The sequence below is a fragment of the Peromyscus californicus genome, unplaced genomic scaffold (assembly GCF_007827085.1).
Source record: "Peromyscus californicus insignis strain IS unplaced genomic scaffold, ASM782708v3 Scaffold_22__1_contigs__length_63687245, whole genome shotgun sequence".
NCBI lineage: Eukaryota > Metazoa > Chordata > Mammalia > Rodentia > Cricetidae > Peromyscus > Peromyscus californicus.
This window is the reverse complement of record NW_026294525.1, coordinates 7,902,598-7,919,815: the sequence shown is the minus strand read 5'-3', so window position 1 is coordinate 7,919,815 and position 17,218 is coordinate 7,902,598. Positions and strand designations below refer to the sequence as shown.

At 48.3% G+C, this 17,218-nt stretch overlaps 1 protein-coding gene across 2 annotated transcripts in view; it reads right to left on the bottom strand.

Moving 5' to 3' along the window:
• Prkn (parkin RBR E3 ubiquitin protein ligase) overlaps positions 1-17,218 on the bottom strand; it is a 1,215,691-nt gene that overhangs the window by 31,753 nt on the left and 1,166,720 nt on the right. For both annotated transcript variants that reach the window (XM_052750832.1, XM_052750833.1), the window contains exon 10: positions 12,461-12,544. In XM_052750832.1, coding sequence (XP_052606792.1) covers positions 12,461-12,544 — 84 coding nt within the window. The remainder of the gene's footprint in view (positions 1-12,460; positions 12,545-17,218) is intronic.

The window sequence follows — 17,218 nt, the reverse complement described above, 5'->3', positions numbered from 1 at the left end:
ATCACTTCCTGGGATTAAAGGCTCACTCCTTGGGATTAAAGGCGTGTGTCACCATGCCTGGCCGTTTCCAATGTGGCCTTGAACTCACAGAGATCCAGGGGGTTTCTGTCTCTGGAATGCTAGGATTAAAGGTGTGAGTGCCACCATTTTCTAGCCTTTGTATCTAGTGGCTGTTCTGTCTCTGGCCCCAGATAAGTTTATTAGAGTGTACAATATTTTGGGGAACACAATACCACCACAGTCGACAGTTCAAGACTGCCCGTTCCCAGCCAAACATGAGGTTTCCTACCACGGCAGAGAAGGACGCGCACCAACACCCCTGTGCAGCCCCAGTGGTGCCTAGTTTTTACCTTGTCAGCTTACAGTTCCACTCTGGGTGTCTCTGGAGCCACCACACAGATTTTGCTTATCAAGGGGTTCTTAGTAAACCTTGGAAATAAAACCTAAAGCCACCAAATTGGTTAACGCTAAGACAACGAATTGCTGCTCTCCCGTGAGGAGCCCGTGCCCACACTCAGGCAGCTCTCACGTCCTGTGCTTTTTCTATGAAAAGCCCACACTCACACTCAGGTGTGTCTGACTTTCTTCCCTGAGCGCCCACACTCACACTCAGGTGTGTCTGATTTTCTTCCCCTGAGCATTCCTCTTTCCCATATGAAAATATCTTCAATAAAATCCCCAAGTTCTGCTTCATCATAAACTGCCGTCTTGGAATTCTTTCTGGTGCTGAAACCACAAGTCCTGGTTTGGCTTGAGAGGAGTTCCCGAGGAGAGAACTCCTCAGGCTGCTGAGAGAGGCATGAAGAGCTGTGTCTCCATCTCCTCACAACGGATGCTAAGACTCTCTCGAGTCCAACCCTCTTTTGGGAAGCCGTTTTCACGGAAGGCTTTCCCAAGTCTTCCTCAGGATGAGGACTTGAGGAAGGTGTCTGGAAAGGAGCTGGCTTCTGGCGAGAGCTGAGGTAAGGCAGTGAGGCACACAGACTGGAAGTTTCATTCAGACAAGATCTCAGGAGGTGCTGAGGCCTCTAGGTGGGAGAAAGCCCCACCACAGAGCACGCCAGGAGCTTAGTGTTGCTCTTTTTATAGTCAGACCATCCCAGCAAGAGAGATGAGGGGCCGCTTCTTCCTGGGTCAGTGGGCAGCTGCTAAGCATGTTAGAACATCGTTTAAAAAAAAAACACTGTTTTTTTTTTTTTTTTTTTTTTGGTTTTTCGAGACAGGGTTTCTCTGAGTAGCTTTGCACCTTTCCTGGAACTCACTTGGTAGCCCAGGCTGGCCTCGAACTCACAGAGATCCGCCTGCCTCTGCCTCCCGAGTGCTGGGATTAAAGGCGTGCGCCACCATCGCCCGGCAAAAAAAAACACTATTAATACTAATAGCAATACTACTAATACCAATAACAGGTTAATATTGCAAACACCTCTCCTGATTATTTTTCTGCAAATAAGCAACTGTGTTGGAGGATTAAGCAATTTGACTTTTTTTTTTTTTTTTTTTTTTTGGTTTTTCGAGACAGGGTTTCTCTGTGTAGCTTTGCGTCTTTCCTGGAACTCACTCTGTAGCCCAGACTGGCCTCGAACTCACAAAGATCCACCTGCCTCTGCCTCCCGAGTGCTGGGATTAAAGGCGAGCGCCACCACCGCCCGGTTTGGTGGCAATTTGACTTTTAATTGACAGCTTTAGACTCTTCTCTGGCGTGCTGTCTGCCTGGAGCAGAGGACTGTCAGTCAAGGAGCTAGGTAGAATACCTTGGCCAGTGCCACTGCTCTGAACACTTCAGAGGAAGGTATACAAAAACGGCTGCTGTCTGCTGCTGAAGCACACTCGGCTCCTGAAGGCATGGCCTTGGCAACAGCTGTTTCAAATACTTCACACTGGAATTTTTGCCATCAGGAGCCTTGGTGAACTCTTAATGACCCAGGGGGACACCCCCGATGACTTAGCAGAGGGAGAGCTGTAACTGGTAGGAAAGGGACGGCTCTGTGCCTGGTGTGAACACAATCATTTACACAAAGGTGAGCGTGACTGGTACAAAGTCCCTTTTCTGGTGTAGCGGGTTATTTGGCACACTTCTGTGAGGCAGCCGGGAGATACTCTCTTGTGCTGTTCACCTGGTGCTTTAACAAAAGCCTCCAAGAGGCTTCTCTCTTCATCTCCATTTTCTTACTTTCGGGAGTTCTCTTTAGTGGAGTGGGATGAACTGGTGACACCAAGAAGGACGTGGTGACAGAGCCGGAACTGTGGGGTGGCTGAAGCCCCGACAGCTGCAGAGGCTGAGGCAGGAGAGAGAGAGAGAGAGAGAGAGAGAGAGAGAGAGAGAGAGAGAGAGAGAGAGAGAGAGAGGAGGGAGGGAGGGAGGGAGGGAGGGAGGGAGGGAGGGAGGGAGGGAGGGAGGGAGGGAGGCAGAGCAGTCTCGAGCCAGCAGTGGGGTGGCACTGAAGATGTCAGTTGGGGCAGCTACATCATCGATAAGAGCGGGAGAAGGGACAGTGGACAAAGCAGCATGGGACAGCTGCGGAGCTCCAGAGAGTGGCCTGGGAAGGGACGAGAAAAATGTGGGAGAGAAGATGGGAGAGAGCTGTACAGAGCCAGAGGAGAGAGACTGGGGGCTTTGGTCACTAGAAGAGTTCCAGAGAGCTGCCAGCCCTTCAGGGCCGTGGAGCTAGACGCCCAAGGGCTGCAGCACTATGGCTGCCCAGGGCTGAGTCCTGATAGGTGGGCTGGGGGTATGGAAGGTAAGCTGCTGTCCAAGGGTGAGGGGTCCTGACTCTAACACTTGTCACTGTGGGGTTAAGGGTGCTTGTACCTCAGTGCAGCACCACAGCTGGACCACCAGGGGGCGCCACGTGCTGAGGCTCCCAGTTACCTGTGTATCTCTTCGTCTCAGGAGCTGCCAAGGACCAGCCCTGGAGAAGCCTTTTCTTGCCTCCCATGGTTCTGATCTAGGATACAGCAGAAGGGCACCAGCTGGCTGGTTATGACTGCCAGGAGAGAAGGAGAGCAACTTCTCAAGTGCAGGGAGGATTCTTGGAGGGGATGAGGAGGAGAGGGGGAGAGAGGGAGAAGAGGGGGGGAGGGAGGAGGGGGAGAGAGGGGAAGGGAGGAAGGGGGAGAAAGGGAGAAGAGGGGGGAGGGAGGAGGGGGAGAGAGGGAGAAGGGGGAGAGAGGGGAAGGGAGGAAGGGGGAGAGAGGGGAGAAGAGGGGGGAGGGAGGAGGGGGAGATTGGAGGGGGGAGAGGGGGAAGGGAGGCAGGGAGGGAGGGAGGGAAAGAGAGAGAGAGAGAGAGAGAGAGAGAGAGAGAGAGAGAGAGAGAGAGAGAGAACATCCTGTGTCTGTGTCTGTTCTGGAAGGGTCTGCCTCCCAGGGTAGATGTGAGGCCATTGTCCTGTGGAATCTGCTGCAGTCAGAGGTGTTGGGAAAATGGCCCTCTAAGAGGGATTAATGTCTCTCTAGACTAGATTGGTTCCCAGGGAACAGGCTGTTACAAAGTGGGTCAGCACCGTCTCTTCCCTTTCTTCATTGGCCTGCTTGTCCTCCACTTCCTGCCCGGAACTGAACTGCCATGAGGCCATCACCAGAAGTCGAATGGATGATGGTGCATGCTTAGACTTTCAGAACCATGAACCAAAAGAAAGCTCTTTCTTAAACCGGGTGTGGTGGTGCACCCTTTTAATCCCAGCACTCAGGAGGCAGAGACAGGTGGATCTCTGTGAGTTTGAAGGCAGCCTGGTCTACAGAGTGAGTTCCAGGACAGCCAGGGCTGTTACACAGAGAAACTCTGTCTTGAAAAACCAAGTGAACAGACAAAATTAAACCTCTTTCTTCATAAATCACTTAGTCTCTGTTATTCTGTTACAACGCTCTTTGTTACAATTTAGGAGAATAGGTTATTGATGACTTGTTTTCTCCTGCCATGACAGAACAGCTGGGACTAGGTAATTGATAAAGAGGGAGGTTTGCCTGGATACAACACGCTCCTGTTTGCCCTTGGATCGCATCCTTCACGTTCCCTCTGTGGTACCTGACATTTTTAGCATCCAGCCTTAAACAACCCAAGCCCCGCCGTTTTATCATTCTGTGGTACTCCCTGACTTGTAAAATACTTCACATACCTTCTCATTTCATTATTTATAGTTCAGCAGATCTTACTGGCCTCATGTGGCAGAGAAGAAAAAAGCTGTAAGCATTTGAGTGACTTGACTGTGAGTGAGAGTAATCCAACGGCTTCCTTTGATGGCCAGCCTAGGGCCATTTCTGCTCCCGAGCAAACCTTTTCACGCAGGCTAAGTGCTTTGTAAATGCACCACTGAGAGAATGGTGGTGTCCTCAGCATTTATTTAGCTCCCATAGATGAGACGGAGGGACATTCCAGGAGGACGTGCTGGCTTTAATGGAGATATGTCACCGCCATCCTGCTCTGTCTGCACATCACTTAGGCTGTGTCCAGAGTGGAGGGCTCGGGAAGAGCAGCATCAATACAGCTGTTTTACTTAAGCAACAATGGTTCAGTAAATATATTCCCAAATCCCAGCAATAGGAAAAGCCCCTCACAGTCTTGACGGGGGTGGGGGGTGCGGGACGGACACAGTTGCGGGGGACAATCCTCTAGAGACAGGCAATCTAGAACCTTGATTATTGGCCCCAGGATAGCTTCCTCCTCCAAGAGGCGCTATGCATCTATTGCTTTTGCCCCTGGACACCTCTGTGGAGAAGTCCACACTGAAATTGTCCCCCCCCCCAAAAAAAAAAACCTGCTTCTGCTGTTTCCTCTTCTGGTGAAGTTAGAATTAATTCTCCTGAAGCGCTCACATATGGCAGCCCGTCTCCTAGTTCCTTCCCATTGTGTGGTTTTCCCCCCAGGCCCACCGTGACTCTGTCTCCCCTGCTGTATTCATAGGCTGCTGTGTGCTCTGTCATGTCACACGAGGAGCCACACTCACCTTGGGACTGAGGTCCAGGGTTTCTCAGTGTCCTGGAGTACTGGGTGCTGATGGTCTGGGCTGAGATGCAGTCCAGGATCGTCCCTGGCCACAGAGTACTGCCTTGATCGATCCACACTCCTGTGTGTGTGGCCCACAGTGGAAAGCTTGCCTCTAGCCCCCTTGCTACAAGGCAAGGCAACTTTCATGAGCCTGAGCCTAGGGTAAACTCAGTGGCAGGGCATTTGTCTAGCACACAGGAGGTCCTGGGCCCCTACTGAGCACTGTGTGGGGATCTCTCAGTTCTGAAGGTCCTCTGAGCCTTCTGTGGCAACTGCCTGTGGTTCCGTTTCTAAGTCTGACATATAAATGCTGAAGATACCTCTAGGCACACAGTGGTCCTTTACCAAGCACTTAGCCTGTGTGAAAAGATTTGTTCTGGAGCAAAATGGCCCTAGGCCACAGGAGCTATTCTGGAGCCAATAACCCATAACCATTGCCTACTCCTGCTGCATTCCTTACTCACAGTGTTCCGGAAAGCACCCAAGACCCTTCCAGGTACCAGACTGTTTCTCTAGGCATCATCCTGGTAACAACTGGTACCTAGTATAGATAGGATGCAAACTTTAAAAGAGGGATGGAGTTGGATACACTCCTGCTGGACGGAGTCATAACTGGCAGAGACAGAGCCCTGGAGGCTGAGGGTAGGCACAGAGCAACCAAGGACTGGGCAGCAGGGTCAGGCTGGGCTCTGAGTAGCCCCAAACAGGCAGACCTTAGGGCACAGGACCAGGTGCCTGTGGTGGGGAAAGAAGTATGATGCTTATGGAGATACAGAAAGAGAACCCCACTAATAATCTACTGTGCTCTGCCACTGAAAATTATGCACATGTGACACAGAGCTGATGACGTCCTGCCGAACATCAGGAGCATCAAGGCAGCAATTCTTCCTAAGACGGACATGTGTCTTCCAGGATGAGACCACACAAGGCCACAGTGCAGGAAGAAACTGTGTAAGCAGGTGGTCCAGACCCCCGGGCCATCTTCCATTGTGGCACTACTGCCTCCTGCTAGATGCTTGGTAGATGTAGAGTCAGTAGGATTCTTTGGGGGCCTGATGAGGGATGCAGGCCTCATAGCTGGGTTTTCCTAGCATGTGAAAATTATTAGGAACATATTGGTGCTGCACAATGACCTCCTCTAACATTAAATGAGGAGGTGAGGAGAACCCCTCTAGATGGGCTGAACCTTGGGCAATGCACTGACTATGGTCTGAATGTGTGTGTCCCCTCAGGTCTCCTAGGTTGAAAACTAGGGACCTTTGGGAAGTGACCAGGCCATGAAGCTCTGATGAAGGGGATTAGTGTCCTTATAAAGGAGCCCCCAGAAAATGCCTTTGCTTCTTCCACTCGGAGGGTGCAACAAGAAGGTCTCATCAAAAACTTAGCAAGCAGATCCTCACTGGGTACCTCTACCTTTGACCCCTGGACTCTCAAACCGAGAAATAAACTTCTATTCTTTATAAGCCATTCAGTTTGTGATATTATGCTATGGCAATGAATGTATAGAGAGAAGTTTAGTATCTACTTTGTGTGGAAAGAAAAGGTCCTGAGTTAAGAGTATATACAGATTCATAAGCAGGGTATGTAACGCCTTGGTTGGTTAGTTAGGGTATGGACAGAGAAAATCCGCAAGATGGAGGAGTAGGTCAAGGGGATGTGCAGGAAAGCACACAGGCAAATCTATTCGAGGGGGCATGAGATGTGAATGACCTGCCACACAGTAATGCTCACAGGACAGCGCACACCCAGATGCTTCCTGAACAAAGCGGAGAGAAGCCAGATCTCTGGCCTTGGCCTTTGTTACTGGCCACTTTGATCCCACTTCAGTGAGCTTCTTTGAGGCAATCTCAGCCAGTTCCTGCCAATCAGACATCCAGCCACCAAGGGTGATGTTGCTGATGCTGTTGTTCTTTACCCAAGCTGCCATCAACAAAGACCTGAGGAGAGCTTCATCCCTCAAGGATACCAATCAACAATGTCCTGGAAGAGGAAGACATCTCATCTTGACAGGAAGCTGCTCCTACTCTGGGTATGGGGTTTGCTTTTATGGACAGCACAGCTTTAGGCAGCTCCACCACCTGACGCCTGACAACCTGAACAACACTGCCTTAGACCATAGACATCCTCTGTAAACAAAAGATGTGTCACAGTGGGGACACGACCACAGGAAAATTTGGTCCTATGCCATATCATACTGGCCAGAAGCTATGGACTGGTAAGAGGGATGGAGTAGCTTTCAACATGCAGCTAGAGCTGTGCTTTAAAATGACGCGTTGTCTTCTGAGCGCAGTCTACTCTGTAAACCAACACCCATCATCCGGTGCCATGTCTCCAATAAATAGCAGACTTGGTTCAGGAATCAAGGGGCAGAAGCAGGAATGACCCGACTTATCAAGTATCACGATGCTGATAAAGGTCTCCTGGCAGCCTTATACCTCTGGGTGCCCTCCCTGCCTTTGATAAAGGTCTATCACAAAGAAGTTGTGATGATGCTCAGCACAAGAAGGGACATTTGCAAGCGATTTGTAAACACATGCATTCCAAGCGCACACAATTGTTTTCATCCCAGACAAATGCTGGCTTTATTCCTGTGATTCGGAAGGCTGGTGAAGTGAGCTGTGCTTCTCTGGGGGAACCCTCCTTCCTCCACCGACTGAAAAGATGGCTGAGACAAGAACCAGCCTGGAAGTGACCAGTTCTTTTCTGGTGCTTTTGCAACCTTCTGGGGGGAGGAGTGGAGACAGAAGGAGCGGACAGTCATTCTGCAAACTTCTAAGGAGGACTTGCTAGGTGCCAGGCACCTGGAAGTAAAGTCAGGAAGAGCGTTTCCATGGGATGGATGGCAGCCTGGGTATGCACAGTTATCCTGAGGCTTAGGGGAGGCACTGGGTTGCACAGAGGGCATTGTGGAGGAGGAGACATAGGGTCTAGGCCTTGAAGGTTAAATAGGACTTCAGCAGTTAGGAATGAATGCATTCCTCTTGGGTACTGTGGACTTCCTAGCCAGAGCAAGAGAGCGAGAGTGAGTGAGCGAGAGACAGAGAGACAGAGGATATCATTCCCAAACGACTCAGTCCAACCCTCAGTCTGTCCAGTCACTGAGGTCAACTTTCTTTGTGGCTTTAGACAATGTTGGGCCGTCTCAGTTTGCCCCGCCACTGGATAGGGAGAGCACCATCAGCTACTGTGAACCACTGGGAGAGTGGATCAGTGGTTGTGGTCTGTAAAAGCATGTGTTTAGTTTGGAGGAGAGTGTGTGTGTGGGGGACCAGAGTACCCAGGAAACAAGTCCCAGGCAAGAGCAAATGGGGCTGGACTCTTGTTGGCCATAAGGGATTGATCTTCTGCCACAGACTCCAAAAACTCTGAGCTGTTTCAACTTAAAGCTTGTTCAAAATTTCAAAGCCAACTGAAAAGCAAGTTTTGAGTTTGCCGTTAAAAGAAATTGCATTAATCAAAAAAAAAAATACACTACGTTTTGGGTCAGGCAGTTTAACTGATAGCAAAAGCTGGTTGGGCCCCAGGAGAAAGGGGCTCCCCTTTCTGTAGAATGCAGTATCAAGAAACAGAAAGAGGTCAGCCATGAACGGAAGAACAGAGAGAGGAGTTACAGGTGGCTCACGGGAAAAATGCTACGAGTGAACTAAACCGGAAGGAAAATGTGAAGAGGCCCAGTGAGGGGGCGGTTCATGAGGATTAGCGGCATCTGGACACGGACACATTTGAAGACCAGTTTCAAGGGGGGCTGCAATTAGGCACTGGTATTCTGTCGCCCTTTCCAGGACCGCAGGGCAGTGAAGCTGCCACAGCTACCCTCCTAGTGAATGTGGGCAGAAAGAAAAAAGTCAGCTCTGCTGAAAATAGTCCCCTCTTCATTCTGTTGCTGAAGGGGACTGGCCATTGCAGTGTGATGAAATAGCTTGCCTGGTTCATCCTCTCCATGCCCAAGAGTAGCTATGGAGGGCTGATTAGTTGCCCATCAAGAATGTGCTGGCGAGTCTGCATGCATTTCCCTCTTCTTCCCCAGGAGGGTGACTCCTGTGGACTTTGTCCTGAGGACCCCAACAACCTTCAGTTGTGGGTGGCCAGTGAGAAACACAAGAGCGGAGGAGGAAGTTGAGAGGTCCCATTATGTCCCCTCCTTGCTTTAGGCCCAATGCTGGGTTCTCCATGACTATGCCTATCCCAAGGCCCCTCCTTCATCCATGGCTCTAGCTCACAGCTCCTGGAATACCTGCCTCCTCTGTCCTAGGGTGCCTGTGGCCCCCACCAATGTTGACCCAGCCCTCCACATTGCTGTTGACTCTTGTGACCAACCCCCCCACCACAGGTGCCTTCCATCTGATTGGTCTTCTTGTGGGACCCTGACTGAATTCAAGACTCAGGGAAATGTGACAGCAAAGCGTCCAGGTCCTGTCTCTGGCAACAGTGGATGTCTCAGTCACTATTCTATTGAAGGGACACTATGGCTGAGGCAGCTGTTATAAAAGAATGTGTTTAATTGGGTGCTAGCTTACAGTTTCAGATGCTTAGTCCATTACCATCATGGTGGAGAACATGGAGGTAGGTAAGCAGTAGCTGAGAGTTTTACATCCTGATCCAAAGGCAGCAGGCAGAGAGGCAGAGACACTAGGCCTGGCATGGGCTTTTGAAACCTCAAAGCCCACCCTAGTGACACACCTCCTTCAACAAGGACACACCTCCTAACCCTTCTCAAACAGCTCATCAGCTGGGAACTAAGCATGCAAATATATGATCCTATGGGCGTCATTTTCATTTAAACCACCAGGGTGAATAGCAGACATTTTTCTTAAGTTGTTGGGTAGTTTGCTTTGTTTTCAAATAGGAGGCACAGGAGGATGGCTCTATGATCGCGGCTCTATGATGTCTATAGGAGGCATGTTTAGAGGCAGGGAGCTCTAGAGGGAGGGCTCTAGACTCAAGGCTGACATGCATTAGCTATGACTCATCGAAATCCTTATGTTGACTTGTACGACCTTTCAGTATCTAGTGAGTTCATGTAACTGTTACAAAAGCAGGGCTCTGGCCCTTTATTCACAAGGCTTGGAACAATGCCACATCTATTATATGTGTTTGGTGTATATTTGTTGAATGAAATAATACCTTTTCATTAAGACGCTACCAGCACTCAACACACATCTATCCAATGTGTATGCACAGATTCTGTATTGGGCTCGGGGATACAGGAATGGATACAGGAGAACGGCAGGAGAGATGCTTGTACCTTTGCCTGCAAATGCTCTCTTCTGCAATGGTCTTTAGGACCTCTGTGAAGAGTCCAGGGCTTCTGCTTGACAAGCTCAGAACCACTTTCTGTGACTTCCGGGGAAGTATTATAACAAAACTACAGATTTGCTGGGCTTTGGCCAGCAGGTATGTTGGTATAATTGTTGGTATATGATTTCCTTTAGATCTCTCCCATGGCTCTCCTGCCATCCTCTGAAGGGAAGCATCCTCGTCGACCTTCTCCCAGCTAGCCTAGCAGGCTTCTTGACCCATATAGATGTTCAATTTAATACACACTGATATTATGATGGGTACAGTTCCTTGGGTACTGATCATATGAGCTTAAGGTCATCTTTAACGCTCTTTTCTCCATTTTTATGGCTTAGATATTAAGGTTATGATGACTTAAAAAAATCTTAAACACCAAGGTTGGTTGCTCCCTCTTGAAGGATGGATGGGATTACAGGAGAGTCAGGTGCCTGGGCAGCTTAAGGCTAAGTAAGGTTGTTCTTTCTCTTCAAATAGAATCTCACTTCTTGGAAGCTTTGGTTCATGTCTGGGGTACTGATGGATGCAAATTGCTTGATTATCCCGATTTCCCAGAGTCTCTTGCTTCATCATCCTTTGCTTCAAAGATCTCAAGGCAGGGGTCCCAGGGCTATTATTATTCCTGCTTTCAGTACCCAGTGAGCTTGCACTTGAGTGTCCCTGAGCTGAAATAAATGAACAGAAGGCACAGTTGCCTCCTTGACTGTGGAAATAGCAGTTCACTAAGTCTCCTGAGATGCTGGTGGTCAACAATGGAGGATTGTATGGAAGACCCAAGCACACTAATTATATTTATTTAGTTATGCTAATATTGGGTAAACACAGCTGCACAATACCTTACAGGGATACACTTCTCTTTGCACTGACTTGAGATCATCCAGATCTTTAACGATTTCGACTACAAAATTGAAATGTTCTGAAATTTCTATGTCTATTTACTAGGTTCTTATCAATGAAATGGATCACTTATTTGCATAGATTTGATGTTTAAACCCTTGTCAACAACCATATGGAGAGAAAACTAACGAGCAAATTCATCAACTGTGCTGAAGTTCTTAACTCTCCTCTCTTAAGATTTGATTGGCCATAATTAATAAATAAAAGGAAACCCATTTCCATTTCCCCAAGCCTCATATAGCTCATTAGTGAGTGGGGTCCAGGAAATGTGATCTTTCCTCAGTCAGGATGAAGACGCGGTTTAGCACTCTCCATGAGATTGATGAAACCGTGCAGCCATTTGCTCGCCTGCTGTAGTACCCGGATACAGATGGCCTCTGATTTACCAGGCTTCGGCTCTGATTCTTCAAGACACCGCAAAAGTGATGCATGTTCAGTAGAAACTGTACTTGGGCTCTGGACTTTGGCCTCTTCCCTGAGTAGCTACATGGTTCCATCCTCTGATGTGACGCTGGGCAGGGGTAGCAGGCCCTGTGGTCCCCAGGCAGGGCTAGCAATCAAGACCCTACTGTGTGCTGTGTGGCTGAGCTAGGGCGTTCTGTAGGTTAGAGTCTTTCAGAGCACTTTTGACTTTGTAACATTTGCGACTTATGATGGGTTTATTTGGGATGCCACCCCATCATAAGGCAAAGGACGTCTGTGCATGCCACACACAGAAGTAATTTGCAGGTGTGTCCAACTTCTTGAGACTGTGACCGATGTCATCTATACACTCTGTCATGCTTTGAGAACTGCTTAATCGAGTCATCTCCCCTCAACTCTAAAAAAACAACAAACAACACCCTTGCAATGATCTAAGTTAGTTTATGATTCAGTGTTGAGCTGTGTTCATAGCTGTGTTGTGCACACAGCCTATGCGTCACAGGTTAGATGCACCTACAACAAAGGTGTTAAATAATAAAACAAAAGTAGGGGCAGCGGTGAGTTTTCTGGCTTAGATACTGTTCAGTTGTCTTATCCCAATCTCCTCTGATGTACCTGATCCCTGTTCCACACTCCCCAGGGAGGAAAACTATCAGGGATCAGGGATATACCCCAATGGCCGTTGGGAAAGCTACTCCATGCCCCGTGAGTAAGGCTGACCCTGGGGAAGCCAAAGGCTCAGGTCCAAGGCTGTCTGTGCTTGGACTCTCACAGTGGAACTAACTTCCTGTGACCTCCGGAGGCGCTGCTACCCACCAGAGTGCCAGGCCTTGCTTGGTAGGATGCAGAAATCACTCTTACCTGAGAAGTAGCCCCCGAGGCTTCAAACAGTGAGTTGCATTCACCTTCGTGGTATGTTTCCTTACAGTCCCGGCAGAAAACGAACTGCAAAAGAATACCGTGTGTCAGGAGCGTTCGGTGGCATTGCAAATCCACTTCCAGCTATCGGGTGTGAGTTGGGGCTTCCGTGTCAAATTACTGTTTGCAAAGTGGGATCGACTTATATTTTGATGGGACAGCTCACTGTTAGAGAGTGCTCTGTGCACCTCAACAGGGTAGCAAAGGTGAATGGTGTGTCCCATTTCATTTCTTCCTGCTGTCCCCAGCCCACCGGAGGAGACAGCAATGAAAGGGGACACTTGTGAAGAGACTTTCTGGGTGCCAGAGCAATGACTTCATTCCAGGCTCGTCTTCAATGTTTGTTCTAAGTTTGCTTTACAAACACACCTGACTTCTGTGGTCAGTGGACTAAGTTTTGTACTGAAAACCTGTTATAAAAGAAGGAATGGGCTGTGTGGGGGCTGGACTGTGTTCCTTTGTGTGTTCCCCTTCAGTCTCTGAGATTCAGAAGGGGATGTTTTAATCCCCCAGCCTTATCACTCTAAGGCTACATCTGGACACTAACCCATGAATGTCCTTGTAAGAAGAGGTCAGAACACATGGGCTGAGAAATGAGCACGTGAGGATATGATGAGAAGCCACCACTGGACAGCCAAGGAGAGAGGCCCTGGGAAACCACAAGGAGGGCACAGTTCTGTAGTTTACAGCTTCCAGTCGGCTACAGTTTGTTTTGGCAGTCTTAGGAAACAAATGTGGGAAATGAACACAGGTCTTTTGTTGTTGGCAATGCTGGGGATGAAAACCAGGGTCTTGGGTAGCCGAGCAAGCCTTGGACCACAGAGCCACATCCCAGGTCTTCCCACGGGGTGATGATGCTCCTTTCAGACACCCCAGGACCCTGCTGTCCTTACCCTTCACTTTATCAAGAGGGAGCTGGAAAAGGAAGTGCCCGCTGACCCAGTGGAAAGGCTCTGCACTGGTCCTATTACTGCCCAGCGTGACTGGGCCTCTCCAGAAGGCACGCCACGTTTTCCCCAACGCTAGCCATGTCGAGGCTGCTGCAGTGGCTCAGGCTGGCTCCACGATGTGACTCCCTGAACCGGGGTCATCATCCCACCTAACATCTGAGACACCAGAGGACAGCCACCAAATGCCTGCACCCTCAGAAGACCACCAGAGGCTGGAGAGCTGTGAAGCTCACGTGCCAGGAAATCAGCCAGGCATCTGTCACGGTTTTGACTGAGGTAAGATGAATTTGGACTGAAAAGCGAAAGCCAAAACAAACGGTACCGATAACACCAACTTCGTTTTCAAAAGACACGAGCTGTTTCTCTTGGACTCTCAGAGCCCAACATGCTCTGCCCTCACATGTCCTTCCCCACGCAGGCAGACTCCTCAGCTGCAGGTTGAGCATCTTTTAATACAAGATGTTTGGGACCATATTTAATTCAAAGTGGCATTACTTTTCAGATTTCTGGATGTTTGCATTTATACACACATACATAATCACATACATTAACATGTATACACATATGTATATATACACATATTAACATATAGTCACACATTACATATATACACACACACATATACATGTATGTATATACGTGGATAGTGAAATATTTGGGGGATTAGACACAAACCAACGCACAAAATTTATTTAATTATGCCTTACCCACAGAGTCAAAAGGAAATTATATACAGCATTTTTTGTTTGCCTATTTCTTTTAAATTTTTAAGATTTTATGTGTTTCGGTATTTTGCCTGCATGTGTATCTGTACACCATATATATGCCTGCTGCCTGTGGAAGCCAGAAGAGTGTGTCAGGTCCCCTGGTACCAGTGTTACAGGCAGTTGTGAGCCGCCATGTGAGTGTTGGGAATTGAACCCAGGTCCTCTGGAAGGGCAGCCAGTGCTCTTAACCCCTGAGCCATCTCTCCAGCCCCATGTCTGTGTTTTGACTATGTCTTATCACACGGGATCAGGTGTGGAACTTTCCTCTTGTGGCAAGATCGTGCTGAAGGTTCAGATTTGAAGAGGTTAGATTTGGGGTCCAGGATGCTCACTCTGCACTTCTCACAGAAGACTGACTGACGTCCTGAGTGATGGGATGTCAGCTTCACTTCCAGGCTTACGTCTGGAAGTAAGGCGTGTGTCCGTCCCTACACAGCTCGCCCGCGTGGCCAGGCTTTACCCCCAGATATTTAATTATCACCCTAGATGCGGTGAGTCAGGGTTGCCTCCTACGCTTCTCTTTCTTTTTAGAGTGAGTGCAGGCATCTTCTTGCTGGCCCCATCCTGACCTTCAGCTCTGGCATGCTCAGCTGAAAAGCTGTGCACACGGTGTGGCTCCGTCAGCTCAGCCACAGAGAGCGGGCTCTGACTCCAGCCGCCACTTTGGAGGGAAGCTGGTCTGATCTCTTGGCGTGACAGGAAAAGTGCTTCACATCTTATTAGCCAGTGGATGAGATATAAAATCAGTTTCATGGTGCAGGAACACCCTGGAGGTTGATCAGTTTGTCAGAATAAATAGGCCTCTCTTGACACAAAGACATTGAATTCACCGGTACTGTGAGAAAAAGGACCATAAAGGAAAACACCAAGATGACACACACAAATGAAAGCCGCTGCCGCACCATGTCTGGGGTGGTGGTGAGAAGAAAATACTGTGGGAATATGCTAGTGGCGACATTAATTCATGTGTAATTTGCTTCTGTCCCAAGGCTACCCCCTTCAGTGCAGCTGTATCATACGGTGGGCTCTTTCCAGCTAATGATTTGAATCTATTCTATATAAATTGAGGAACTATGAAGAAGAGTGGTTCTCAACATGTGGGTCGTGACCCCTTTGGGGGTCAAATGACCCTTTCACATGGGCCACCTGAGACCATTGGAAAACACAGATTTTTTAACATTACAATTAGTAAGAGTAGGAAAATTACAGTTATGTAGTACCAATGAAAGTAATTTTATGGTTGGGGGTCTCCACAACATGAGGAACTGTATCAAAGGCTTTCGCATTAGGAAGATTGAGAACCACTGTTCCAGAAGGTCTAGTTTGATCTTGAAAGTGTTTGGGGGGGTTTTAATCACTTTATTCTGGACACTCAACAAAGGGTTTGTGCAAATGCAAAGGGCTTCAGTTCCTAAACTACGCACGAAGACACTGCGGGGTGCCACGAAAAACTCCCAGGCGTGTACCGGAATGGTTTCAAAATCTGAATAACACACTGTGATCATCATCAAGAAGGCTCTGTGATTAATAACTCAAAGTCACTCCTGTGAGATCACAGACCCCCTAGCTGCCTGTGCCCCATCCCTGCAGAAGTGACAAAAATCTGTACACAAATGGTTCTGATCTCCTCTAGTGTCTCGGCAAACCATGTGGAAACTTAGACACACACAAAACTCGATGGTGGTGGGTTTTTCTTTGCTCTTTTTTTTTATTAGTAGTGGGAAATAATTTATTCTTAAATATCTAAAAGGGACTTCTTTTTTGAAAAAGAATTATGAGGAACACAAAATTTCTTTTAAAGACTCCTACAACTCTCCTCCCATCTCTCGGGCAATAACAATAACCACAAATGATCTGAATGCTTTTTACATTCTCATTGAAACCAACTCATTATAACTGTTTCCTATTTAACAAGATGCCATCCTTTTACACCCCCATTTCCAGAGTGCTAGGATGATGCTCCACCACACCCAGCAATACAACTCCTCGGGATGATATTTTGGACAAGTGTAAAAACTCTGCTGGTGCTGAAACTTGTGCAACAATCTTTTCGTACACTGTGAAGATTTGTCACTCAGATTGCTTTAATAAAAAGCTGAATGGCCAATAGCTAGGTAGGATTTTCAGGGCGGAAAGAATGCTGGGAAGAAGGGCAGAGTCGTGAGGAGATGCCATGAGATCCAGATCAAGCAGGATGGGCAGTATGTAGATGAGGTAAAGGAGCCAGAGCAGCACACAGATTAATAGAAATGGGTTAATGTAAGGTATAAGAGCTGGCCAAAAACAAACCTAAGCTATTGGCCGAGCTTTCTTAATTAATAAAACGTCTCCATGTGATTATTTGGGAGCTGGCAGGTGGTACAGAAAACTTCACCCATAGAAACTGTTTCAGGAGGGAAAGTGTGTTTGTGAGAAGACACACCCTCACCAATAGTTCCACACTCACTGCTGGTATTCATGCCTCACTCTCGGGCTCATGGGGTTTCCTCTGACTAGTGATGTGGAAGGCTGCCTTGTTTTTGGGGGGGCGTGTTTTGAGACAGGGTTTCTCTGTGTAGCTTTGGTGCCTGTCCTGGATCTCACTCTGTAGACCAGGCTGGCCTTGAACTCACAGAGATCTGCCTGGTTCTGCCTCCCGAGTGCTGGGATCTAAAGGTGTGCACCACCACTGCTGCCTGGTTGGAAGGCTGCCATTTTGTGTAGACATTTCTCATGTGTTAATCATGGCCTCATAGCTGCTGAGGCTCCTGGAACATGTACACTGCCCTCTAAACCTCTGGAGCAGATGTCACCCAGATGGAAGGAGGCAACTACCATCCATTTACACAGCTTGCCTTTCCTGTGTTACCTTCTCTTGAGAGGGATCTCAGAAGCACCAATGACTTCCATTTCATTTTGATTTGCTTTTTAAAAATGAAAATATATAGTTTTTCCAAGACAAGGTCTCATATCCTGTAGTACAGTTTGGGCTTGGTTACTACATA